The sequence below is a fragment of the Cygnus olor genome, chromosome 14 (genome assembly GCF_009769625.2).
Source record: "Cygnus olor isolate bCygOlo1 chromosome 14, bCygOlo1.pri.v2, whole genome shotgun sequence".
Classification (NCBI taxonomy): domain Eukaryota; kingdom Metazoa; phylum Chordata; class Aves; order Anseriformes; family Anatidae; genus Cygnus; species Cygnus olor.
Genome location: NC_049182.1, coordinates 12,466,223 through 12,491,874, shown reverse-complemented (window position 1 = coordinate 12,491,874; position 25,652 = coordinate 12,466,223). Strand labels below are relative to the sequence as shown.

Sequence of the window (25,652 nt, the reverse complement as noted above, 5' to 3'; positions counted from 1 at the left end):
CAGTTTTTCTGCAAATCATTTTATTATCAGAGAATTAAAGTTACCTTTCAGGGCAAGGAAACCAGGATAAAATGGTGCATATATGCTGCAGGAATTGGCACAAATTATGAAGTCAAACCTTTGAACGATATCACTGCTGAACCACTTATTTTTCACATTCAAAAAAAAAAAAACAAACACAAAAAACAAACCAAACCAACCAACCAAACAAACAAACAAACAAAAATCACAATAAAAACAAAAAACCAAAGCCACTCACCATCTTTGCTCTGCATTCACAGCATTCAGTTGCACAACTCACAGCATCCAAGTTCTAGCCATATGTAGGCCACTGCAAGAACATCTCATACAGTGACATTTTAAGGAAACATGAGGATATCAAAGACTGTCACACTGGGAATGGAAAAACAGTCACACTGGGAATGGAAACAGCTCCAGCAATCCAACAAGTCATAGCAGATCTTCCAGTCTTTTCAGGGTCCTCTGGCATTTTGTCATTGACAACAAATGAGGTAAAAATGTGAGGAGAGAAATGGAATAAGAAAAAAGGACAAGAAGCAGAATCCAATCTTAAACTTTACACAAGATTTTTAAACCTAGCCAAATATTATGCAGCACAAATTCAAGCGATGAAGCCTAGAAGGACCTGTTACCCAGACCTTTATTCCACCATGCACACTGAAACAGCAGCACAGATGCATACAAAGACATTCCTTTGCTCAACCCATCTTTAGCCCTGTGACTAGCGGTGTTCCCCAGGAGTCAGGGCAGGGCCTGGTCTTGTTCAACCGCTTCATCAATGACCTTGATGAGGGAATTGTGTCCACTCTCAGCAAGTACGGTGATGATACAAAGCTGGGAGTAGTGGCCAACACGCTAGAAGTGCTTAAATCTTCCTCTGAACTATACAGTAGGGGACATCATAGTAAGAAAAATTAATCAGCTATCATCAGTTCTTCCATGACATAGTCTTTTTATCTCAAATGAAAATGAAACTATAAATGTAAATGACTTACTTTGGAGCCTTTTTTCATGATATGTCTTGTGAGCAATTTGTTTCCCTTATACACAAAAATTTGCCTCCAGATGGATGACAGGACCTTCTCCAGGGAGATAAGGATTTGCTGCAATACTAACTTGGCATTTTCAAGTGAAAAAGCACTTCAAAAATGGAAAATAAGAAGCAAATTTCCTGCAAACAAAGGCCTGAAAAAGGAATTAAAACTAGGAAGAAACACAATACCCTAATGCAGAAATGACTAGACTGATGAAGATTTTCACTTATAGTAGAAGCCTTTATACACAGACATCATAGCTCTATATATACCAGGATCAAATGGTGCATAAATGCTGCAGGAATTGTCAAATTTATGAAATCAAACTTAATATATGCTACAGAAATTGCCATTCACAATAAAATCATACCACTGCCCAAACAATATCACCACTGACACACCTTCTTCTCAAATTTAGGACTAAAATTCCAGCCTCATTCCTCTACATTAACAGCATTCAATTGCACCACTCTCAGTAACCAGCTTCTAACTGTATGTCAGCCACTATGTCGGCTTATCATTCAGGGACATATTAAGGAAATGTAAGGATATCAAAGCCTTTGACTGCAAAGCAGTAAACTTTCAAAGTGTATGCAAGCAGCTCCCCCATTCCAACAATTTATAACAGATCTCCAAGTCTTTTCAGGGTTCTCTTCCACACTGAGGCCTACTTTTTACATTGACAACAAACAAGGCAAAACTGCTAAAACTGCAGGACAAGACATGGACTTCACTCTCACTCTCCAGAACCCATTCCTCAACCACACCAAATATTACGCAACACAAATTCAAGTGAGGAAGCCACAACAAAGCTGTTGCCATAGCATATGCTTCCTAGCAAAGCCTGCTCCTTTCTTGAGAAGTCAATGCTCACACACTCCTCTTTCCTCCAACAGCCTTTCACACACAGCACCTCTATGCAATTTCAAATGCAAATTTTATGAGTCCTGTTCATCTCTATAACAGCCAAACAGACGTCCTAAAAGGATCACCAGTAAACAAACCCATTATCCCAACATATGCACAAAAATAGCAGTATAGATTGACACTTGAAAGACATTTCAACTCATGTTCATACAGCAACAGAAAGGCTGCATAGATTATAGGGGAGAGGCAGCCAAATCAAACATGACACAATTAAGATTTTGCTTAAAGACAACCTCAGAATACTGATCAAGCACATGGGCAATTGGGATGATACATCTTAACCACATGATAATCTCAAGTGTACATATACTCAGAATAGGTAAAAACAAAAGAAAAACATGCATGATACATGATAGGGGATGAAATGAACAACCATGTGGCACGATGGAAAATAGTTAGAAGCCCATCTAGAGCAGAGCTGAAGGCAAACCCCGGCTTTAACGCCGGCACTATAGCCCGGGCTTGGATCCTCTAAGTGAGGAGCAGCCACCCACAACCCGCTGCCCAATACCGGAGAGGGAGCACGGAGAGGGAGGGCGTCGCGGTATCCGGAGCGACTCACCGAGAGGGCGTCGGGCTGTGCGCCGCGGGCGCCGGCAGCGTCTTCCCCGAGCAGAGGCGCGGCCTTGTCGGGCGGCGGCCGGGCCGGGAGGGTGTTGCAGCAGCTGTCGGCCGCCCAGCGCCGCTGGCTCTTGCGCGAGTCGGCGGTGAGCGACACCTCGTGCGAGTAGGAGTGCAGGAAGGCGCGGACGCCGTCGATGCCCACGAAGTGCGAGGCCGGGACGCCGCGCAAGGCGCCGCTGGCCGGCGGCAGCAGCTGCGAGCGGCGCCAGCGCCGCAGGCGCAGCGCCAGCAGCAGCAGCAGGAAGGCGAGGAAGAGGCAGGACACGGCCGCCACGGCCAGCACCAGCCAGCGCGTCAGGCTGCCGGCGGGCTCGGCCGGCGCCGCCGCGCTGCCCAGCTCCGAGAGCAGCTCGGCCACGCTCTCGGCCAGCACCACCGTCAGCGTGGCCGTGGCCGACAGCGCCGGCCGGCCCTGGTCCTTCACCACCACCACCAGGCTGTGCCTGGGCGCGTCGCGGGCCAGCGGCGAGCGCGCCGTGCGCACCTCGCCGCTGTGCAGCCCCACGCGGAAGAGCCCCGGCTCCGTCGCCTTGGCCAGCTCGTAGGACAGCCACGCGTTCTGCCCCGCGTCCGCGTCCACCGCCACCACCTTGGCCACCAGCGCGCCGGGCTCCGCCGAGCGCGGCGCCAGCTCCACGCCCGTCCAGACCGCGCCCGGAGCCGCCGCCGCCGCCGCCGCCGGCGGGTACAGCACCTGCGGCGCGTTGTCGTTCTCGTCCACGATCAGCAGCCGCACCGACACGTTGCTGCTCAGCGCCGGCGCGCCGCCGTCCTCCGCCCGCACCCACAGCCCCACCTCGCGCACCTCCTCGTAGTCGAAGGAGCGCAGCGCGTACAGCGCGCCCGTCTCCGCCTGCACCGACACGTAGGACGAGAGCGGCGCGCCCCGCACACGCCCCTCCGCCAGCCGGTACCGCACGCGCGCGTTCTGCCCCCAGTCCGCGTCCCACGCCCGCACCGTCAGCACCAGCGCGCCCTCGGCGTTGTTCTCGGCCAGACGGGCGCTGTAGCGCGCCTCCGCGAACACCGGCGCGTTGTCGTTCACGTCCAGCACGCGCAGCGCCAGCACCGCGCTGCTCCGCAGCGACGGCGACCCGCCGTCCGCCGCCCGCACCGTCACGTTGTACTCCGACACCTCCTCCCGGTCCAGCTCCCGCGCCGTCACCACGCTGTAGTAGCTGCCCACCGAGCTCCGCAGGCGGAACGGCACGTCGCCGACCAGCGAGCACCGCACCTCGCCGTTGGCGCCCGAGTCCCGGTCCTGCACGTGCAGCAGGGCCACCGCCGTCCCCGACGGCGCGTCCTCCGAGATCTCGCTCAGCGCCGACCTCACCGAAATCTCGGGCGCGTTGTCGTTCACGTCGGTCACCGAGATCGAGACTGTCGCCGTGTCGAAAAGGCCACCGCAATCCTGTGCTTGCACCTCCATTTCGTAGGAGTCGCCTTCCTCGAAGTCCAGGCTCCTCACCAGCCTGATCGATCCCGTCTCGGGATCCAGGTGGAAAATCTTCAAGGCTTTTTCAGTGATTTTCTTAAATAAGTATTTCACATCGCCGTTAAGTCCCTCGTCGGCGTCGGTGGCCGTGAGGGTGAGGAGCGTGGAGCCAACGGCCACGTCCTCGGGCACGCGCACTGCATACACCGCCTGGGTGAACACGGGCGCGTTGTCGTTAGCGTCCAGCACAGACACGCGGATGAGCGCCGTGCCCGTCCGAGACGGCTCGCCGCCGTCGCTCGCCATCAGCACCAGCTCGTGAAACGCCGCCTCCTCCCGGTCCAGCGCCTTGGCCAGCACCAGCTCGGGACGCTTCTCGCCGTCGGCTCCCGCCTGCACGGACAGCGAGAAGTGCTCGTCGCCGCTCAGCTCGTAGCTCTGCAAGGAATTCACTCCCACGTCCGGGTCGTGAGCCTCGACCAAGGGAAAGCGTGACCCTGGAGCTGTCGTCTCGCTCATTCTCAGTTCCTTTTCTGCCTCTCGGAAGCTGGGCGCGTTGTCGTTAATGTCCGTGATTTCCACTTCGATCTCGTAAACTTTCATCTCACCCTCCACGATCACCTCACAGCGCAGCACGCAGCGCTGCAAGCCCTCGCACAGCTGCTCTCTGTCTAGCCTCTCCGCCGTCACCAGGTGGCCGCTGTTCGCATGCAGAGCGAAATACTGCGCCCTATCTGCCGACACAACTCGGGCCCCGCGGTCGCGGAGCGCCGCCAGCTGCAGCGCCAGGTCCTTGGCCACGTCGCCCACGAAAGAGCCCTTGGGCAGCTCCTCGGGCACCGAGTAGCGCAGCTGCCCCCACGCCGCCTCCCACGCCGCCACCAACACGCAGCACAGCAGCGCTCGCTGCCTCCGGCCCCAGCGCCCTTCTCTCGCCGCGCACATCTCGAGGAAGGTGGCGGCCCCGCCGCCACCGGACGCCCGCCGACAGCTCCCCGCCGCCGACCCGATTCTTCGCCTGTGGTTCTGGATCAGGCTCTCACTCCGGCTCCCTCTTCCGTTCGCGCTGCGGCTCCGGCTCCGGCTCCGGACCCGCGGTCGCCCGCTCTCGCCGGCCTCTCCGCCTCGCTGTAGCTCGGCTCTGCAGCGCGGAGACGCTCGCAGCCCGCCCGGCCGCCGACACAGCCAGCGAGCGAGCGAGCGAGCCGGGCCGCAGCGGGCGGGGCTGGCTGCAGCGCTCCGCTCCTTCCTCTCCTCCGTGGTGAACAGCGGCGCCCGCAGCCGCCGCCCGGCACTGCACTCACGGCTCACACACAGCACCTGCCCTGCCTCTTCCGCGGAGACCTTCGGCCCCCGTTGACGCGGCGCCAAGGCACATTCCTCTGCGACACGGCCCAGAGTCGGTGCGTTTGCCTTCTCTTCTTCGAGGAAAGGATCGAATGCATTCTGGTCTTTAATGCCCTCAGGACCAGAGTGAAGGCAGGGTGTTCCTATGGCTGTCTTCATTCTACTGCATGGTAAGTAGAATTATTTTTGTTAATTCAACCTCTAAATAGTTGTTAGTCTCAACTTACTATTGTAGAAGCATTGTGTGCTCCACGAATAAAAATGTTATTTTTGTCTTCCTTCTTGGTTGAAAGTTTCCTCAGCTTTCCTACAATGTAGGAGCACCTAATTCAGTTTAGTTGTAATTTGTGCTGTTGTTTCAATGTCAACAGCTATATGAAACAGTTCTCCCTTTAAGGGTGCAGCATCAAGGAACCAGCAACTCCGCTCAGCTCTCTGAGCAGGCTGTGCATGCACTCCATATCCCTGCTATAGAGTAAACCAGTTGGAGCACTCGCCACTGATCAGTTTCGCCCACTATAAATGCAGTCTTGGAGACCACAACAGCTGAAGATTCTTGTCTAACTTTCATTCGGTTAAATGGATTTCCAGGAAAATGTCTACCCATATACCAAATAAAGAACCCCAGGCGTTCACTGTGAAGGTAGCAAAGACCCGTGAGACATGACCACGCAAGGGTATTGTAGTGTCTTGCAGCTGTAAGATGAGGGCCAAACTTGGCATCCCTTATCAAACACGTGTGCGTACATTCATTACATAAAAAGCAAAAGTTAGACCAGGAAATATCTCCAGTAATAAATATCAATCATATTTTCCTGATCGTGTCATGCAGAATAAGTGGGTCTCATTCTACATAGTAAGCATTCACATTCATTGGTAATAGTTCTTTCTTCACATCCAGCACTACCGAATGTAGAACATCATACAGACAGGCAGACCTGCTGTCACCAGTCCTCCTGGAGCTGACAACATCACAGATAGCTGGCATTGGGCATTAAGCACTCCACACCAGTTTCTACCATGTAACTCTGTCTAGCCAGCATGGCACTGGAGGATCAGACATGATGGGTGTGTGCAGTGCTTCATGACATTCTGCTATTAATTTAAGGCAGCAACTGGTAGGAAATCATGCCTGTCTTCTCCACAGTTTCATTCCTGCAAAGCAGTAGCACGGCTCTCTCAGTTACTTCTGATTCTAGATTCTGGTCATGCTTTGATTTCAATTTAATTTCCAACTAAATACCTACCCATACACCTGAAGAAAATGCCATGGCACTTGGTGGGAAGGGAACAAAGCCTCATGGGAGACAAGCATACAGGGGTACACGCAGCTATAAGAAAACAACAGTACTTGGGATCAGTTGCAGCTCTAGTTCAGTGCTTCTAGAAGACACCGGTTCCCACAACACCTTTATGCTCTTCTTTGCCTTCACCTTCATAAATGGTGGTGACTCCAGCTGCACTCTTTCACCTCAGAGACCTCCACTACATAGGCACTTTTTGCCAAATACTTCATTCTTAGGGAAATATCATTGCCTCTAAGGACAGGGACACCATGATCAGAACAGAAATGGTGCACGCCTTGGCACAAAATTTGAAACCAAAGCATTCCCCATTTAAAGTCACATTGACCCAGCTATTTTCCAGTCTCTATGCCTACCTCTCAGCCTCTGTACTCTGCACTCACAGACTTTATCTGCACCACAGACAACATCCTACTTCTCTCCATTTGTCAGACAAGAAAGAACAGGGCATATCATTCACTGACGTTTTATTGAAAGAGAAATATTTCAAAGTATTTCCCTCCACAGGAGGAAAAACATTCAAGGTCTGGAAGGAAACTGCTTCCCCAGTCCCACAATTCTAACTGATCCTCCAACCTTTTTACGGTTCTCTGGCACACTGACGTCCAGTTGAGACAGCAGCAGCAAATGAGGCAAAAATGTGAAAATTACACAAGGGAAGGACTTCACTGTCACCCTACAGATGTCCTTTTTTGATCTGCCCCAACATTATGTAAAGTGAAATTCAAGGGATGCACCTGAAACACTCAGGAAGAATATGAAGATATTGTGAGGCTGTGCAGGGAGAAAATTAGAAGGGCCAAAGCCCAGCTGGAGCTCATTCTGCCTAAAGCTCTTAAGGACAATGAAGATGTTTTTATAAATACACAAACAAGAAAATGTGGAGTAAGAAGAATCTCCATCCTTTATTAGATGTGAGGGGAAACATAGTGACAAGACATGAGCTCCTTAATGCCAATTTGGTCTCAGTCTTTAGAAGCAAGTCCATTTTTCTCTGGGTACCCCATCCCCTGACAACCTGATAGTTACAGATGGGGAGCATAATGAAGCCCTCATAATCCACAAGGACATGGTCAGTGATCTGCTAAAGCACTTAGACATATGCAAGTCAGTGGGGCCAGATGGGATCCACATGAGGGTACAGAGGGGGCTGGCAGAAGTGCTCACCAAGCCACCTTCCATCAGCAGTCTTGGCTAATTGTTGTGGTCCAATCCAACGGGTGGCTAGCAGTTGAAAGCTGGTCATGAGTGGTGACCCCCAGGGCTCAGTATCAGGGCCAGTTCTCTTCAGTATCTTTATCAAGATCTGGATGAGGGGATTGAGTGCATCCTCACTAAGTTTTCAGATGACACCAAGTTCGGCATGAGTTTTGATCTCCTTGAGGGTAGGAAGGCTCTGCAGAGGGATCTGGATAGGGTCAACCAATGGGCTGAGGCCAGCAGTATGTGGTTCAACAAGGGTAAGTGACAGGTCCTGTACTTGGGTTCAGACAACCCCATGCAGTGCTACAGGCTGGGGGAAGAGTGGCTGGAAAGCTGCCCGGCTGAAAGAAACCTCTGAGGACTGGTTGATAGACGACTGAATATGAACCAGCAGTATGATCACATGTCCTAGAAGGCCAACAGTATCCTGGCTTGTATCAGAAATATTCTGGGCAGAAGGTATAGGGAAGTGATTGTCCCTCTGTACTCATCTCTGGTGAGGCCACACCTCAAATACTGTCTTCAGGTTTGAGCCCGTCACTACAAGAAGGACACTGAGGTGCTAGAGCATGTCCAAATAAGAGTAAAAGGAGCAATGGAAGGGCTTAGAGAAGTAGACTTACAAGGAGCATCTGAGGGACCTGGGGTTGTTGAGCCTGCAGAAAAGGGGACTTAGGGCAGATCTTATCATGATCTACAATTACCTTAAAGGGGGCTACAGCAAAGTGGGGATTGGCCTCTTCTCCCAAGCACCAAGTGTTAAAATGAGCAGAAATAGGCTCAAGTTGCACCAGGGGAGGTTTATGTTGGATATTAGGAAAAATTTCTTCCCTCAAAGGGTTGTGAAGTATTGGAACAGGCTGCCCAGGGAAGTAGTTGAATCACCATCCTTGGAGATTTTCAAAAAGCTTAGAGACATGGGTTAATGGTGAACTTAGCAATGCTAGGGAAAATGTTGGACAAAACATGTGTCTGCCAGCAATACCACTTCGAGCTCCATTCTTGAGAGATCAGTGTTCTAAGGCTCCTCTTTCCATCAAGAGACTTTCACACATGAAGAATTCCCAAACTATTTCCAACTGTTAGGATTGTCTTCCCTCTTCAGCAAAGGAGAACATCTAAGGACAAATTGCCCAGCGCATTTCTTCACAACATTCCCAAAGACTACACCATGGACACATCAAAAGACAGTTTGTTTCATCACATTATCAGGATGAAATATAATCACTGTGAAGAGAATAAACAATATGCAGCTAAGTTATACACATGAACATTTTTGAGCATTCATAATAGTAGGACATATAAGGTAGATAGTAGGGAATGAATTCCCCGGAAGACTCTCCCAAAGATTCCAATACAAGCTCATACCATATGAAACTGTACATGTAAAGGCCTTAATATGGGACCCTTACTCATGCTAAGTCTTGCGAGCACTGAAGACAGACTCAGTTTGAGCTTCTGTTTCATTTCCCTTATTCACGAAAATTTGTATTCGGATGGTTGATAATACCTTTTCAAGGGAGACAACGATTTGCTACTAAACCACTTAAACATATGCAATTCTTCCATACTTGCTGGAAGAATTTCCAAACTACTTCCAACTGTTACGATTGCCTTCTCTCTTCATAACAGGCAGAGGGACATCATCAAAGAACCAACTGCCCAGCCCCTTTCTTCACATGCAACATGGATAGCAACAAAGATGATTTTTTTCTCACCACATTATCATGATGTAATACAAACATTATGAAGAGAATAAATGATATGTAGCAGAGTTATACACATGGATATTTTTCAGTATTCACAGTAGGAGGGCATGTAAAGTAGATAGTAGGGAATGAATTCTACAGAAGGCAACCCCCCCAAAAAACAAAACAAGCTCAATAACATACCACAGGCAAAACCTATTGAGCAAACAGACTTGAAAGTGCATAAACAACAGATGTGTGTGGAATGAAATTACTAAAAGAAGCAGAGAAAACATCTGTCCTTCTACAGCCCCTCAGAAAACATTCCCCCAGCCTGACACCTCAAACCTTCCACAATTTCATTACTTTTCTTTCACCCTCAGAATCTGCAAGAACATCTCACCAAAGGAAGCGTTGAACAGGCCTTTTCCCAATACCACACACCGCACACAGCCACATCATCCAAGTATACCATGAAGGGAGCTACATTTCTCTCCAAGTTTCTAAGGCCTACTAAAGAGATAAGGGGAAAGACAGAGAGGATTCGTTCTCCAGACACTGGGTCATCATAAATGTATGTGTAAAGGAATGTCCCTCTCCTTTTAGAGCACGGGCTGCTCCACGCAGACATGCCTCTTCTACTAACATTATGTTACATCCACTACCCAGACAAAAAAAAAAAAAAAAGTACCCTCATGTCTTCATTCTTCTACACCAGCTCTAACTCAAATACTCAGCTGGTGGTTTACATGAGCAAGGCCCACGTACACATCACACATTCATCAACAAGGCTATGCTGCTACTGATCACTCAACCTACACATATAGACAAAAGACCAGGAAGCAAGCAGCACAAGGAAGCATTCAAAGAGAAAGTCTGGTAAAGGAAATCACTGTGACTGGGGCACAGTCTTCTCTCTGCACAGGGAAATGCCTCCCTAGATCATCAAGAAATGACACAGGTGTCATGCTGCAAGCAAAGCCCTACAGTTTTCATCTGGACTTCATTTCTATAAATGTCCATCTGCTCTCTTCCACTGTTCCATGGTATGGGCTGCATATCTCCAATGAATGTAAGTCTTGCGAGCACTGAAGAGAGATTTAGTTTGAGCTTCTGTTTCATTTCCCTTATACACAAATATTTGTCTCCTGGTGGATGACAGGACATTCTCAAGGGAGATACCGATTTGATGCAATAGTAATTTTGTATTTACAAATGTAAAAGGCCTATCCAGAAATGTGAAATATGAAGCACAAGCTTCCTGAAAACAAAGGCCCGAAAATGGAATTGCAACTAGGGAGAAACACTATAGCACAATGCAGATATAGGTGGATTAAGGAGGATTTTCACGGGTATTAGAAGCCATTATACACAGACATCATAGCTCTACATACAAAGTTCCTGTGCAGAACATTTTAGCTTCAGAAGATTAGCATTGCCTTTCAGGACAGCAAAACCAGGATCAAATGGTGCAAAAATGCTGCAGGCATTGTCAAAATTATGAAATCAAACTACATATATGCTACAGAAATTGCCATTCACAATAAAATCATACCACTGCCCAAACAATATCACTGCTGACACACCTTCTTTTCAAATTCAGAACTGACCTCTCAGCCTCATTTCTCTACATTCACAGCATTCAGTTGCACCACTCTCAATAACCAGCTTCTAACTGTATGTCGGCCACTGATAAGGGCTTGTCATTCAGGGATATTTTAGGGAAACATAAAGATATCAATGCCTTTGACTGTACAGCAGTAAACTTTCAAAGTGTATGCAAGCAGCTCCCCCATTCCAACAATTTATAACAGATCTCCAAGTCTTTCCAGGGTTCTCTGCCGCACTGAGGCCTAGTTTTGATATTGGCAGCAAACAAGGCAAAACTGCCAAAATTGCAGGAGAAGAAATGGACTTCACTCTCACTCTTCAGAACCCATTCCTCAATCTCACTACATATTATGCAACACAAATTCAAGTGAAGAAGCCAAGACACAGCTGTTGCAATACCACGTGACTGCTAGCAAAGCCTCTCCCATTCTTGAGAGGACAAGGATCCCACGCTCCTATTTCCTCCAACAAAATTTGCTTTTCACAAATAGCACTTTTCAAATAAAACATTTCTGATCGTCTTTCATCTTTACATACAAACAGACATTTCTTTCATCTGAACATCTTCATACAGCAACAGAAAAGTTGCTCTGAGTATAGAGGAGAAGAAGGCAAAAGAAACATGTGACCATAAAGATTTTATTTGAAGACAATCTCACAGTACTGATCAAGCACATGGGATATTGGAATGACGTATCCTAATCACCTGATAGTCTCAAGTGAACATGTACTCAGAATAGCGAAAAATGAAAGGAAAACCTGCATGACACATGCCAGGGGATATAATGAGCCACAACAAGGCATGGCAGAAAAAAGATAGAAGCCCATTTAGAGCAGGGTTGAAGGCAAAATCCCCCTCTCTGTCTTCCACACCAAGTGTAATACTGGGGGACAGACAGCCACGCACAACAAGCTGAGAACGGAAGCTGTGTCTTGATCAGCAGCAAACCTCACCGGCCGGGAAGGAGAGCGGGGAGGGAAAGGCAAGGAGGAGGAAGGGAGGCAAGGAGCAGGAAGGGAGGCAAGTGCGGAGAGGGAGGACTCATTTCTTCAGGGGAAGAAATGAGCAAGTGCCTAGAAGTTCTGAAAAATATTTAGAAGTGCATCTAGAGCAGAGCTGCAGGTGAAAGCCCTCTCTCATCTCCCGCCTTCTGCACCAAGTGTAACTAACGATGGCAGCAGAGCCTGCGCTTGGCTCCCGTGAGCGAGGGGCAGCCACCCACAATCCGCTGCCCAGCCAAGCTGTACATTGCTCACCAAGAAACCTCCCCGGCCGGGAAGGAGAGCGGGGAGGGAAACGCAAGGAGCACGAAGGGAGGCAAGCGCCGAGAGGGAGGGCGTCGCGGTGTCCGGAGCGACTCACCGGGAGGGCGTCGGGCTGTGCGCCGCGGGCGCCGGCAGCGTCTTCCCCGAGCAGCGGCGCGGCCTTGTCGGGCGGCGGCCGGGCCGGGAGGGTGTTGCAGCAGCTGTCGGCCGCCCAGCGCCGCTGGCTCTTGCGCGAGTCGGCGGTGAGCGACACCTCGTGCGAGTAGGAGTGCAGGAAGGCGCGGACGCCGTCGATGCCCACGAAGTGCGAGGCCGGGACGCCGCGCAAGGCGCCGCTGGCCGGCGGCAGCAGCTGCGAGCGGCGCCAGCGCCGCAGGCGCAGCGCCAGCAGCAGCAGCAGGAAGGCGAGGAAGAGGCAGGACACGGCCGCCACGGCCAGCACCAGCCAGCGCGTCAGGCTGCCGGCGGGCTCGGCCGGCGCCGCCGCGCTGCCCAGCTCCGAGAGCAGCTCGGCCACGCTCTCGGCCAGCACCACCGTCAGCGTGGCCGTGGCCGACAGCGCCGGCCGGCCCTGGTCCTTCACCACCACCACCAGGCTGTGCCTGGGCGCGTCGCGGGCCAGCGGCGAGCGCGCCGTGCGCACCTCGCCGCTGTGCAGCCCCACGCGGAAGAGCCCCGGCTCCGTCGCCTTGGCCAGCTCGTAGGACAGCCACGCGTTCTGCCCCGCGTCCGCGTCCACCGCCACCACCTTGGCCACCAGCGCGCCGGGCTCCGCCGAGCGCGGCGCCAGCTCCACGCCCGCCCAGACCGCGCCAGGAGCCGCCGCCGCCGCCGCCGCCGGCGGGTACAGCACCTGCGGCGCGTTGTCGTTCTCGTCCACGATCAGCAGCCGCACCGACACGTTGCTGCTCAGCGCCGGCGCGCCGCCGTCCTCCGCCCGCACCCACAGCCCCACCTCGCGCACCTCCTCGTAGTCGAAGGAGCGCAGCGCGTACAGCGCGCCCGTCTCCGCCTGCACCGACACGTAGGACGAGAGCGGCGCGCCCCGCACACGCCCCTCCGCCAGCCGGTACCGCACGCGCGCGTTCTGCCCCCAGTCCGCGTCCCACGCCCGCACCGTCAGCACCAGCGCGCCCTCGGCGTTGTTCTCGGCCAGACGGGCGCTGTAGCGCGCCTCCGCGAACACCGGCGCGTTGTCGTTCACGTCCAGCACGCGCAGCGCCAGCACCGCGCTGCTCCGCAGCGACGGCGACCCGCCGTCCGCCGCCCGCACCGTCACGTTGTACTCCGACACCTCCTCCCGGTCCAGCTCCCGCGCCGTCACCACGCTGTAGTAATTGTTCAGCGCCCGCTCCAGGCGGAACGGGACGCCCTCCACGATGCTGCACCGCACCTCGCCGTTGGCGCCCGAGTCCCGGTCCTGCACGTGCAGCAGGGCCACCACCGTCCCCGACGGCGCGTCCTCCGAGATCTCGCTCAGCGCCGACCTCACCGAAATCTCGGGCGCGTTGTCATTGACGTCGGTCACAGAGATCGAGACTGTAGCCGTGTCGAAAAGTTCCCCATTGTCACGTGCCTCCACGCTGAATTCGTAGGAGTCGCCTTCCTCGAAGTCCAGGCTCCTCACCAGCCTGATCGATCCTGTCTCGGGATCCAAATAGAATTTGTCTGTTTGTACGGCCGTCAGTTTTATCACCGAATACTTAACCTCGCCGTTGAGTCCCTCGTCGGCGTCGGTGGCCGTGAGGGCGAGGAGCGTGGAGCCAACGGGCACGTCCTCGGGCACGCGCACTGCATACACCGCCTGGCTGAACACGGGCGCGTTGTCGTTGGCGTCCAGCACAGACACGCGGATGCGCGCCGTGCCCGTCCGAGACGGCTCGCCGCCGTCGCTCGCCATCAGCACCAGCTCGTGAAACGCCGCCTCCTCCCGGTCCAGCGCCTTGGCCAGCACCAGCTCGGGACGCTTCTCGCCGTCGGCTCCTGCCTGCACGGACAGCGAGAAGTGCTCGTCGCCACTCAGCTCGTATGTCTGCAAGGAATTCACTCCCACGTCCGGGTCGTGAGCCGCGGCCAGGGGAAAGCGTGACCCGGGAGCTGTCGTCTCGCTCATTCTCACTTCCTTTTCTGCCTCTCCGAAGCTGGGCGCGTTATCGTTAATGTCCGTGATTTCCACTTCGATCTCGTAAACTTTCATCTCGTCCTCCACGATCACCTCACAGCGCAGCACGCAGCGCTCCACCAGCCGGCACAGCTGCTCTCTGTCTAGCCTCTCCGCCGTCACCAGGTGGCCGCTGTTCGCATGCAGAGCGAAATACCGCGTCCTATCTGCCGACACAACTCGGGCCCCGCGGTCGCGGAGCGCCGCCAGCTGCAGCGCCAGGTCCTTGGCCACGTCGCCCACGAAAGAGCCCTTGGGCAGCTCCTCGGGCACCGAGTAGCGCAGCTGCCCCCACGCCGCCTCCCACGCCGCCACCAACACGCAGCACAGCAGCGCTCGCTGCCTCCGGCCCCAGCGCCCTTGTCTCGCCGCGCACATCTCCGCCACGGCCCCGCCGCCACCGGACGCCCGCCGACAGCTCCCCGTGGTCGCCCCGACTCTTCGCCTCCGGCTCCAGATCAGACTCTCGCTCCGGCTCCCACTTCGATTCCCGTCCCCGGCTCCGGCCCCGCGGTCGGCCGCTCTCGCCGGCCACTCCGCCTCGCTGCAGCACGGCTCCGCACCGCGGGGCCGCTCGCAGCCCGCCCGGCCGCCGACACAGCCAGCGAGCGAGCGAGCCGGGGCACAGCGGGCGGGGCTGGCTGCAGCGCTCCGCTCCTTCCTCTCCTTCGTGGTAAACAGCGGCGCCCGCAGCCGCCGCCCGGCACTGCACGCACGGCTCACACCGAGCGCCGCCGCCCTGCTTCTTCCGCGGAGACCTTCGGCCCCCGTTGACACGGCGCCACGGCACATTCCCCTGCGACACGGCTCAGAGGTGGTGCGTTTGCTTCTGCAACGCCTTCTCCGAGGAGAAGATCGAATGCATTCTGGTCTTCATGGCGGTTATGATCAGAATGAAGGTAGAGGCCTCTTCTTTATATCTTAGTTCTACTGCATGGGCGGTAAAATTATTCGTCTTAATTCGGCCTCAAAATAATTATCACACTTACACCATGTTTGCAGAAGGACATTCATTTCAAGGAATTGCAGAGATCGTTCTTGCACTCATTCTTGAATGGACATTTTCTTGTCTTTCCAACACTTTACATTCATTTTAGTCTTACATTAATTTATATTTTGTGCTATCATTCCAATGTCAATAACCCTATGAAACAGTTCCCCCTTTAGGGGTGCAGCATCAATGAACCAGCAGCTCCCCTCAGCTCTCCGACCAGGTTGTGCATGCACTCCAGACTCTTACTACAGAGCATACCACTGTGGACACTTACAACTGATCAGTTTCCCCCGCTATAAATCCAGTCCTGGAGACCACAACAGCTGAAGATTCTTGTCTAACTTCAATTCACTCAAATGGATTTCCAGAAATATAGCTACTCATTCACCGGAAGAAAATCCCATGCCATTCAATATGAAGTTAGCAAAAAAAAAAAAACAAAGTGGGACATGAGCATGCCACTGTGCATACAAGTGTAAGATGAGGGCAGAACTTGGCGTCAGTTGTCAAAAACATGTCCAATACATTCGAGAAAAAGCCAAAGGAAGACCACGAAATATCTCCAGCACTAAGCATCAATCATATTTTCCTGATTCTGTCATGCAGAATCAGTGGATCTCATTCTACATACTAAGCATTCACATTAATGGCTAATAGTTATTACATCAGTACTTGGCATCAGTTACAGCACTAGATTAGTGCTTCCGTGGAACACCTGCTCCCACAGCACCCCTCTATGATTCTTTGCCTTCACCTTCATAAATGGTGGTGACTCCAGTCTGCACTCCTTCATCTCAGAGACCTCCACTACATAGGCACTTTTTGGCAAATACTTTTTTCTCAGGGAAACATCATTGCCTTAAGGACAGGGACACCATGATCAGAACAGAAATGGCATAGCCCTTGTCATCAGGTATGAAAACAAAAGCATTCCCCAGCCAAAGACATACTGACCAAAGTATTTTCCAGGCTCTAAGCCTGCCTCTCAGCATCTGTACTCTGCAGTCACAGTCTTTATCTGCACCACAGACAACATCGTACTTCTCACCGTTCGTCAGACAAGAAAGACAGGGGCATATAATTCTCTGACATTTTATTGAAAGAGAAACATATCAAAGTAATTCTCTCCACAGGAGGAAACATTCAGGGTCTGGATGGAAACTGCTCCCCTAGTCCCACCATTCCAACAGATCTTCCAATATTTTTAGGGGTCTCTGCCACACTCAGGCCCAGTTCAGACAGCAGCAGCAAACCAGGCAAAAATGTGAAAATTATACAAGTGAAGGACTTCACTGTCACTCTACAGATCTTCTTTTTTTTGATCTGCCCCAACATTATGTAGAATCAAATTTAAGGGATGCACCTGCAACACTCAGGAGATGTTTGAGGCTGTGCAGGGTGAAAATTAGAAAGGCCAAAGCCCAACTGGAGCTCAAGCTGTCTACTGCTCTTAAAGACTAAAAACATGTTTTTATAAATATATAAATAAGAAAAGGAGGAATAAAGAGAATCACCATCCTTTATAGGATATGAGGGGAAACATATTAACAAGAGATGAGCTCCTTACTGCCTTTTTGGCCTCAGTCTTTAGCAGCAAGACAAATATTTCTCTGGGTATCCCATCCCCTGACTACCTGGTAGATAGGGATGGGGAGCAGAATGAAGCCATCATAATCCACGAGGAAATGGTCAGCAACTTGCTGAACTACTTAGACATATGCAAGTCTATGCATCCAGAAGGGATCCACCTGGGGGTATTTGAGGGATCTGGTGACAATACTCGCCATGCAAATTTCAATCATTTACCAGCAGTCCTGGATATCTGGGGAGGTCCCAGTTGACTGATGGTGGCAAATATGATGTCCATCTACAAAAAGGGCCAGAAGGACAATCTGAGAAACTACAGGCATGTCAGTGCTGGGGAAGCTCGTAGAGCAGAACACCTTTTGTGCCATCACATGGTTCTTACAGGGCAACTAGGTGATCAGGCTCAGTCAACGGGGCTTAATGAAAGACAGGTCCTCCTTCATGAATCCGATCTCCTTCTGTACAAGCTGACATGCTAAGTGGATGAGGGAAAGGCTGTGGATATAGTCTACCTTGACTTCAGTAAGGCTTTTGAACACTCGTTCCCACAGCATTCTCCTGGAGAAAATGGCTGCTCAAGGCTTGGATGGGTGTGGGCTTCATTGGCTTAAAAACTGGCATGTTAGTCAAGCCCAAAGAATCTTGGTGAGTGGGTTAAATCTAGCTGGAGGCCAGTCAGAAGTGCTGTCCCCCAGGGCTCAGTACTGGGGCCAGTTCCCTTCAGTCTCTTTTAACAGTGATCTAGATGAGGGGATTGAGTGCACACTCAGTATGTTTTCAGACGACACCAACTTAAGCACAAGTGTTGATCTGCTCAAGGGAAGGAAGGCACTGCAGATGGCTCTGGATAGGCCGAGGCCAGCAGTATATGGTTCAACAAGGCTAAGTGACGAGTCCTTTGTTTGGGTCACAGCAATCCCATGCAGTGCTACAGGCTGGGGGAAGACTGGTTTAAAAGCCGGCTGGCCGAAAGGTACTATGAACACAGTTGTTGTCATAGGACATGTCTGTTATTAAAGCCACTTCCAGCTCCATTCTTGAGAGGTCAGTGCTCAGAGGCTCATCTTTCCACCAAGAGACCATCACACACAAAGAATTCTTAAACTACTCTGAACTGTTATGTTTGCCTTCCCTATTCATAACAGGCAGAAGGACTTCATTAAAAGACCAATTGCCCAGCCCACTTAGTCGCAATGTGCACAAAGCCTCTGCCATGGACAGCTGTAAAGACAATGTTTTCCACCACATTAACATGACCTAACATTGTGAAGAGAATAAATGCTATGCAGCTAGTTTATACACGTACATATTTTTTATATTTTAGATATTTTTCAGTATTCATAGTAGTAGACCGTGTAATGTAGATAGTAGGGAATTTATTCTCCAGAAAGCTCTCCCAAAACTCCCCAAAAAGCTCAATAACATTTCTCAGGCAAAACCTACTGAGCAGACAGACTTCAAAGAGCGTAAACCAAAGCTTTGTGGGGAATGGAACAATTAAAGCAAGCAGAGAAAGGAGCGTCAGTCCTTCTACAGCCCCTCACACAGCATTCCTCCAACATGTCACCTCAAACTTTCATAACTCCAATGCTTTTCTTTCACCATCAGAATTTGTAAGCAGATCTCACCAAAGGAAAAGTTCAACAAACCTATTCCCAATACCATGCACCATGTACAACCACACCAGCAAGGTATACCATGAAGGGAGGTACATTTCTCTGCAAGTTTCTAAAGCCTGCTAAAGAGATAAGGGACAGAGAGGATTTGTTCTCCAACAAAGACTAGGTCTTCGTAAATACATCAGAAAGGGAACGTCCCTCTGCTTTATGTGCATGCTCTGTTTCACACAGACATGTCTCTTCTAAATCATGTTTACATCCACTCCCGAGACAAAAAAAAAGGAGGAGAACACACAAATACCCTGAAACATCCAGTCTTCCACACCAGCGATAACTTTGATGAAATGCGCACCTACTGGCTTACACAGGCAAGGCTGATAACTGATACTGATAACTCAACCTACATGTATGGAAGAAACACAAGGAAAAGAAAATATTGGACCAGCAGTACAAAGAAGCATTCAAAAAGAAAGTGTGGTAGAGAAAATCACTGGACATGTGGCACAGTCTTCTCTCTGCACTGCAAAACGTCTCCCTAAACCACCAAGAAATCACTGAGGTCTTAAGCTGCAAGCTAAGCCCTAGAGAGTTCATCTGGATTTCGTTTTAAGAAATGTTCATCAGCTGTCATCTGTTTTTCCATGATGTGGCCTGCTCATAGTCAATGAATATGAAAATCTGAATGGAAAGGCCATACTATGGGGTCCTTTCTCATGCTAAGTCTTGCAAACAATGAAGACAGATTCAGTTTGAACTTCTGTTCCTTTCCTTTATACACCAGTATTTGTCTCCAGATGGCTGATAGGACCTTCTCAAAGGACATAAGGATTTGCTGCAATTCAAGTGTCGCATTTGCAAATGTAAAAGCCCATCCAGAAAAGGAAAATATGAAACACAACCTTCCTGGGAATAAAGACCTGAAAATGGAATTATAGCTATGAAGAAACTCTTTGGCTCAAAGGTACAATAGATAGGAGTGAAATAATGAGGATTCACAGAGGAATTATAAACCATAATACACAGGTATCATCACGCCACATGCACAGTTTTTCTGCAAAACATTTTATTATCAGAGAATTAAAGTTACCTTTCAGGGCAGGGAAACCAGGACAAACTGGTACAAAAATGCTGCAGGAATTGGCACAAATTATGAAGTCAAACCTTTGACTGAACGATATCACTGCTGTGCTAATTGTTTTCCACACTCAAAAAACAAACAACAAAAAAAATGAAACAATAAAACAAGAACACAATAAAAACAAAAACAAATAAAAATACCACTCACCATCTTCACTCAGCATTCACAGCATTCAGTTGCACAACTCACAATATCCAAGTTCTAGCCATATGTAGGCCACTAGCAAGAGCATTTCATCCAGTGAAATTTTAAGGAAAAACAAGGATATCAAAGACTGTCCTGACAGCACTAAACAGTCACACTGGGAATGGAAACAGCTCCACCAATCCAACAAGTCTTTCAGAGTCCTCTGGCATTTTTTCATTGACAACATACAAGGCAAAAATGTGAAAAGGACAGAAATGGAACAAGAAAAAAGGACAAGAAGCAGAATCCAATCTCACACTTCACTCAACATTTTTAAACCTAGTCAAACGTTATACAACACAAATTAAAGCGATGAAGCCTAGAAGGACCCGTTACCCAGACCTTTGTTACAGCACGCACACCGAAACAGCAGCACAGATGAATATAAAGACATTTCTCTGCTCAAACCATCTTCATGCAGCAAGAGAACAGTTGCATGGAGTATAAAGGAAAAGCAGCCATGTGAAAGATAGGGTCCTTAAGATTCTGTTTCAAGACCATCCCAATCTACTAAAACACTGTGCAGGCCTCCTCATTCGTTATTAGAATTCACTATCGTAATTTGCTATTATTGAGAATAGTGAGTGCTGAATGGGCAAATAGAAAGATACATCTTAACCTCCAGATATTCTAACATGGAAAGGAAAATTCCACCTATTTCCTCACCAGAGCAAGGCCCATGGACACATAGCACATTCCTCAACACAGCTATGCTGCTACTGATAACTCAACCTACACACCTAGACAGAAGACCAGGAAAAGATAAAATCAGACAAGTATAAGGAAGCATTCAAAGAGAAAGCATGGTAGAGAAATTCTCAGGAAAGGCGGCACGGTCTTCTCTGCATGCAAGAAAATACCTCCCTAGAGAACCAAGAAATGGCTCAGTTCTTAAGTCTTCCTCTGGACTGTACAGTAGGGGACATCATAAGAAAAGAATAAGACAGAAAAGCTGATCAGCTCTCATCAGTTTTTCCATGATGTGCCCTACTCATCTCAAATGAAAATGAAACTATAAATGTAAATGACTTACTATGGGGCCTTTTCTCATGATAAGTCTTGTGAGCAATTTCTTTCCCTTATATACAACACTTTGTCTCCAGATGACTTATAAGACCTTCTCAAGGGAGATAAGGATTTGCTGCAATACAAACTTTGCATTTTCAAAAGGTAAAGGGCCTCCCAAAAATGGGAAATATGAAGCACAACCTTCCCGCAAACAAAGGCCTGAAACTGGAAAGACAACTTGGAAGAAACGCTATACCTTAATGCAGATATGGGTAGACTAATGAGGATTTTCACAGGTATTAGAAGGTATTATACTCAGAAATCATACCCCTACATACACAGTTTTCTTACAGAACATTCTGGTATCAGAAGACTAGCATTGCCTTTCAGGACAGCAAAACCAGGATCAAATGGGGCAAAAAATGCTGCAGGCATTGTCAAAATTATGGAATCAAACTACATATATGCTACAGAAATTACAGAAATTAGCATTCACAATAAAATGGTACCACTGCCCAAACAATATCACCACTGACACACCTTCTTTTCAAATTCAGAACCAAGATCTCAACTTTACTCCGCTACATTCACAACATTTAGTTGCATCAGTCTCAATAATCAGTTTCTACCTGTATGTCGATCACTAACAAGGGCTTATAATTCAGGAATATCTTAACAGGAAGGAGAGCAGGGAGGGAAACGCAAGGGGCACGAAGGAAGACAAGCGCCGAGAGGGAGGGCGTCGCGGTGTCCGGAGCGACTCACCGGGAGGGCGTCGGGCTGTGCGCCGCGGGCGCCGGCAGCGTCTTCCCCGAGCAGCGGCGCGGCCTTGTCGGGCGGCGGCCGGGCCGGGAGGGTGTTGCAGCAGCTGTCGGCCGCCCAGCGCCGCTGGCTCTTGCGCGAGTCGGCGGTGAGCGACACCTCGTGCGAGTAGGAGTGCAGGAAGGCGCGGACGCCGTCGATGCCCACGAAGTGCGAGGCCGGGACGCCGCGCAAGGCGCCGCTGGCCGGCGGCAGCAGCTGCGAGCGGCGCCAGCGCCGCAGGCGCAGCGCCAGCAGCAGCAGCAGGAAGGCGAGGAAGAGGCAGGACACGGCCGCCACGGCCAGCACCAGCCAGCGCGTCAGGCTGCCGGCGGGCTCGGCCGGCGCCGCCGCGCTGCCCAGCTCCGAGAGCAGCTCGGCCACGCTCTCGGCCAGCACCACCGTCAGCGTGGCCGTGGCCGACAGCGCCGGCCGGCCCTGGTCCTTCACCACCACCACCAGGCTGTGCCTGGGCGCGTCGCGGGCCAGCGGCGAGCGCGCCGTGCGCACCTCGCCGCTGTGCAGCCCCACGCGGAAGAGCCCCGGCTCCGTCGCCTTGGCCAGCTCGTAGGACAGCCACGCGTTCTGCCCCGCGTCCGCGTCCACCGCCACCACCTTGGCCACCAGCGCGCCGGGCTCCGCCGAGCGCGGCGCCAGCTCCACGCCCGTCCAGCTCGCGCCCGGCGCCGCCGCCGGCGGGTACAGCACCTGCGGCGCGTTGTCGTTCTCGTCCACGATCAGCAGCCGCACCGACACGTTGCTGCTCAGCGCCGGCGCGCCGCCGTCCTCCGCCCGCACCCACAGCCCCACCTCGCGCACCTCCTCGTAGTCGAAGGAGAGCAGCGCGTACAGCGCGCCCGTCTCCGCCTGCACCGACACGTAGGACGAGAGCGGCGCGCCCCGCACACGCCCCTCCGCCAGCCGGTACCGCACGCGCGCGTTCTGCCCCCAGTCCGCGTCCCACGCCCGCACCGTTAGCACCAGCGCGCCCTCGGCGTTGTTCTCGGCCAGACGGGCGCTGTAGCGCGCCTCCGCGAACACCGGCGCGTTGTCGTTCACGTCCAGCACGCGAAGCGCCAGCACCGCGCTGCTCCGCAGCGACGGCGACCCGCCGTCCGCCGCCCGCACCGTCACGTTGTACTCCGACACCTCCTCCCGGTCCAGCTCCCGCGCCGTCACCACGCTGTAGTAGCTGCCCACCGAGCTCCGCAGGCGGAACGGCACGTCGCCGACCAGCGAGCACCGCACCTCGCCGTTGGCGCCCGAGTCCCGGTCCTGCACGTGCAGCAGGGCCACCACCGTCCCCGACGGCGCGTCCTCCGAGATCTCGCTCAGCGCCGACCTCACCGAAATCTCGGGCGCGTTGTCGTTCACGTCGGTCACAGAGATCGAGACCACAGACGTGTCGAAAAGGCCACCGCCATCGTCTGCCTGCACCTCCAGTTCGTAGGAGTCGCCTTCCTCGAAGTCCAGACTCCTCACCAGCCTGATCGATCCCGTCTCAGGATCCACATAGAATTTGTCTATTATTTCGGCTGTCAGTTTTATCGCCGAATACTTAACCTCGCCGTTGAGTCCCTCGTCGGCGTCGGTGGCCGTGAGGGCGAGGAGCGTGGAGCCAACGGGCACGTCCTCGGGCACGCGCACTGCATACACCGCCTGGCTGAACACGGGCGCGTTGTCGTTGGCGTCCAGCACAGACACGCGGATGCGCGCCGTGCCCGTCCGAGACGGCTCGCCGCCGTCGCTCGCCATCAGCACCAGCTCGTGAAACGCCGCCTCCTCCCGGTCCAGCGCCTTGGCCAGCACCAGCTCGGGACGCTTCTCGCCGTCGGCTCCTGCCTGCACGGACAGCGAGAAGTGCTCGTCGCCGCTCAGCTCGTATCTCTGCAACGAATTCACTCCCACGTCCGGGTCGTGAGCCTTAGACAAGGGAAAACGTGACCCTGGAGCTGTCGTCTCGCTCATTCTCACTTCCTTTTCTGCTTCCACAAAGCTGGGCGCGTTGTCGTTAATGTCCATGATTTCCACTTCGATCTCGTAAACCTTCATCTCGTCCTCCACGATCACCTCACAGCGCAGCACGCAGCGCTCCACCAGCCGGCACAGCTGCTCTCTGTCTAGCCTCTCCGCCGTCACCAGGTGGCCGCTGTTCGCATGCAGAGCGAAATACCGCGTCCTATCTGCCGACACAACTCGGGCCCCGCGGTCGCGGAGCGCCGCTAGCTGCAGCGCCAGGTCCTTGGCCACGTCGCCCACGAAAGAGCCCTTGGGCAGCTCCTCGGGCACCGAGTAGCGCAGCTGCCCCCACGCCGCCTCCAACGCCGCCACCAACACGCAGCACAGCAGCGCTCGCTGCCTTCGGCCCCAGCGCCCTTGTCTCGCCGCGCACATCTCCGCCACGGCCCCGCCGCCACCGGACGCCCGCCGACAGCTCCCCGCCACCGTCCCGACTCTTCCCCTCCGTCTCCGGACCAGATTCTCGCTCCCACTTCGATTCCCGTCCCCGGCTCCGGCACCGTCGTCGCCCGCTCTCGCCGGCCGCTCCGCCTCGCTGTAGCTCGGCTCCGCACCGGGGGCCGCTCGCAGCCCGCCCGGCCGCCGACACAGTGAGCGAGCGAGCGAGCGAGCCGGGCCACAGCGGGCGGGGCTGGCTGCAGCGCTCCGCTCCTTCCTCTCCTTCGTGGTGAACAGCGGCGCCCGCAGCCGCCGCCCGGCACTGCAAGCACGGCTCACACCGAGCGCCGCCGCCCTGCTTCTTCCGCGGAAACCTTCAGCCCCCGCGGATAAGGCGCCACGGCACATTCCCCTGCGAAGCGGCCCAGAGTCGGTGCGTTTAATTCTGCAACACCTTCTCTTCTTCGAGGAAAAGATGGAATGCTTTCTCGTCTTCAGGTTGGTTATGAGCACCGGGAAGGTAGAGGGTTTCTCTTGATGTCTTAGTTCTACTGCATGGCAGGTAAAATTATTCGTTTTAATTTGACCTCAAAGTAATTATCACCCTTACACCATGTTTAAAGAAGGATATTCACTTCAAGGAATTGCAGAGATCGTTTTTGCAGTCCTTCTTGAATGAATATTTCCTTGTCTTTCCAACACTTTATATTCATTTAAATCTTACATTCATTTATAATTTGTGTTGTCGTTCCAATCTCAACAACTGATATAAAACAGTTCCCCCTGTACATGTGCAGCATCAAGGAATCAACAGGTTCCTTCAGCTCTCTGATAAGCCTGGGCACTCACTCCACATCCCTGTTATTTAGCAAACCAGTATGGGCACTTGCCTCTGATCAGTTTCCCCCACTATAAATGCAGTCTTGGAGATCACAACAGCAGAAGATGCTTTTCTAATTTTCATTCACTTAAACGGTTTTCCAGAAAAATGCCTTCCCATAAAACAGAAGAAAACCCCAGGGCATTCGCTTTGAATGTAGCAGAGAACCATGGGCCATGAGCATGCCAGTGTACACAGAGGTGTAAGATGAGGGCAGAATTTGACATCAATTATCAAACACGTCCAATACATTCATTTGAGAAAAAGCCAAAGGAAGACCATGAAATATCTCGAATATTAAGCATCAATCATACTTTCCTGATTCTGTCATGCTGAATCACTGGAGCTCATTCTACACAGTAAGCATTCACATTCACGGCTGATGGTTATTACATCAGTACTTGGCATCAGTTACAGCGCT

General features: G+C 52.0%; 2 protein-coding genes across 8 annotated transcripts in view; both read right to left on the bottom strand.

The window, feature by feature from the left end:
- LOC121077682 (protocadherin gamma-C5-like) overlaps nt 1–25,652 on the bottom strand; it is a 177,780-nt gene that overhangs the window by 65,191 nt on the left and 86,937 nt on the right. The window contains exons 1-2 of one of the 7 annotated variants that reach the window (XM_040573086.1): nt 23,134–24,204; nt 12,558–13,784 (exon numbers count right to left, since the gene is read on the bottom strand). The exons of 3 other annotated variants lie outside the window; for them this stretch is intronic. In XM_040573086.1, the coding sequence (XP_040429020.1) occupies nt 12,558–13,784; nt 23,134–24,006 (2,100 nt within the window). In that variant the 5' untranslated portion in view covers nt 24,007–24,204. Of the gene's footprint in view, nt 1–11,768; nt 12,144–12,459; nt 15,264–23,133; nt 24,205–25,652 lie in introns of those variants that run through there. 3 more of the 7 variants (XM_040573087.1, XM_040573085.1, XM_040573082.1) reach the window with 3 other exon arrangements.
- Nucleotides 1,308–24,786, bottom strand: LOC121077678 (protocadherin gamma-A10-like). Its single transcript, XM_040573074.1, has 2 exons — nt 24,349–24,786; nt 1,308–4,986 (listed from the first exon to the last, which is right to left on the bottom strand). Exons 1-2 carry the CDS (start codon nt 24,757–24,759, stop codon nt 2,293–2,295), a joined length of 3,105 nt encoding a protein of 1,034 aa, XP_040429008.1. The 5' UTR covers nt 24,760–24,786; the 3' UTR covers nt 1,308–2,292.

Excerpts from the sequence above, each read along its gene's own strand:
- LOC121077678 (XM_040573074.1), bottom strand. The coding sequence starts at position 24,759 with ATGTGCCGTGGCGCCTTATCCGCGGGGGCTGAAGGTTTCCGCGGAAGA. Across the intron at positions 4,987-24,348 it reads GCGGCGGGGCCGTGGCGGAG|ATGTGCGCGGCGAGAGAAGG; the intron begins ATGTGCGCGGCG and ends ACCTTCCTCGAG.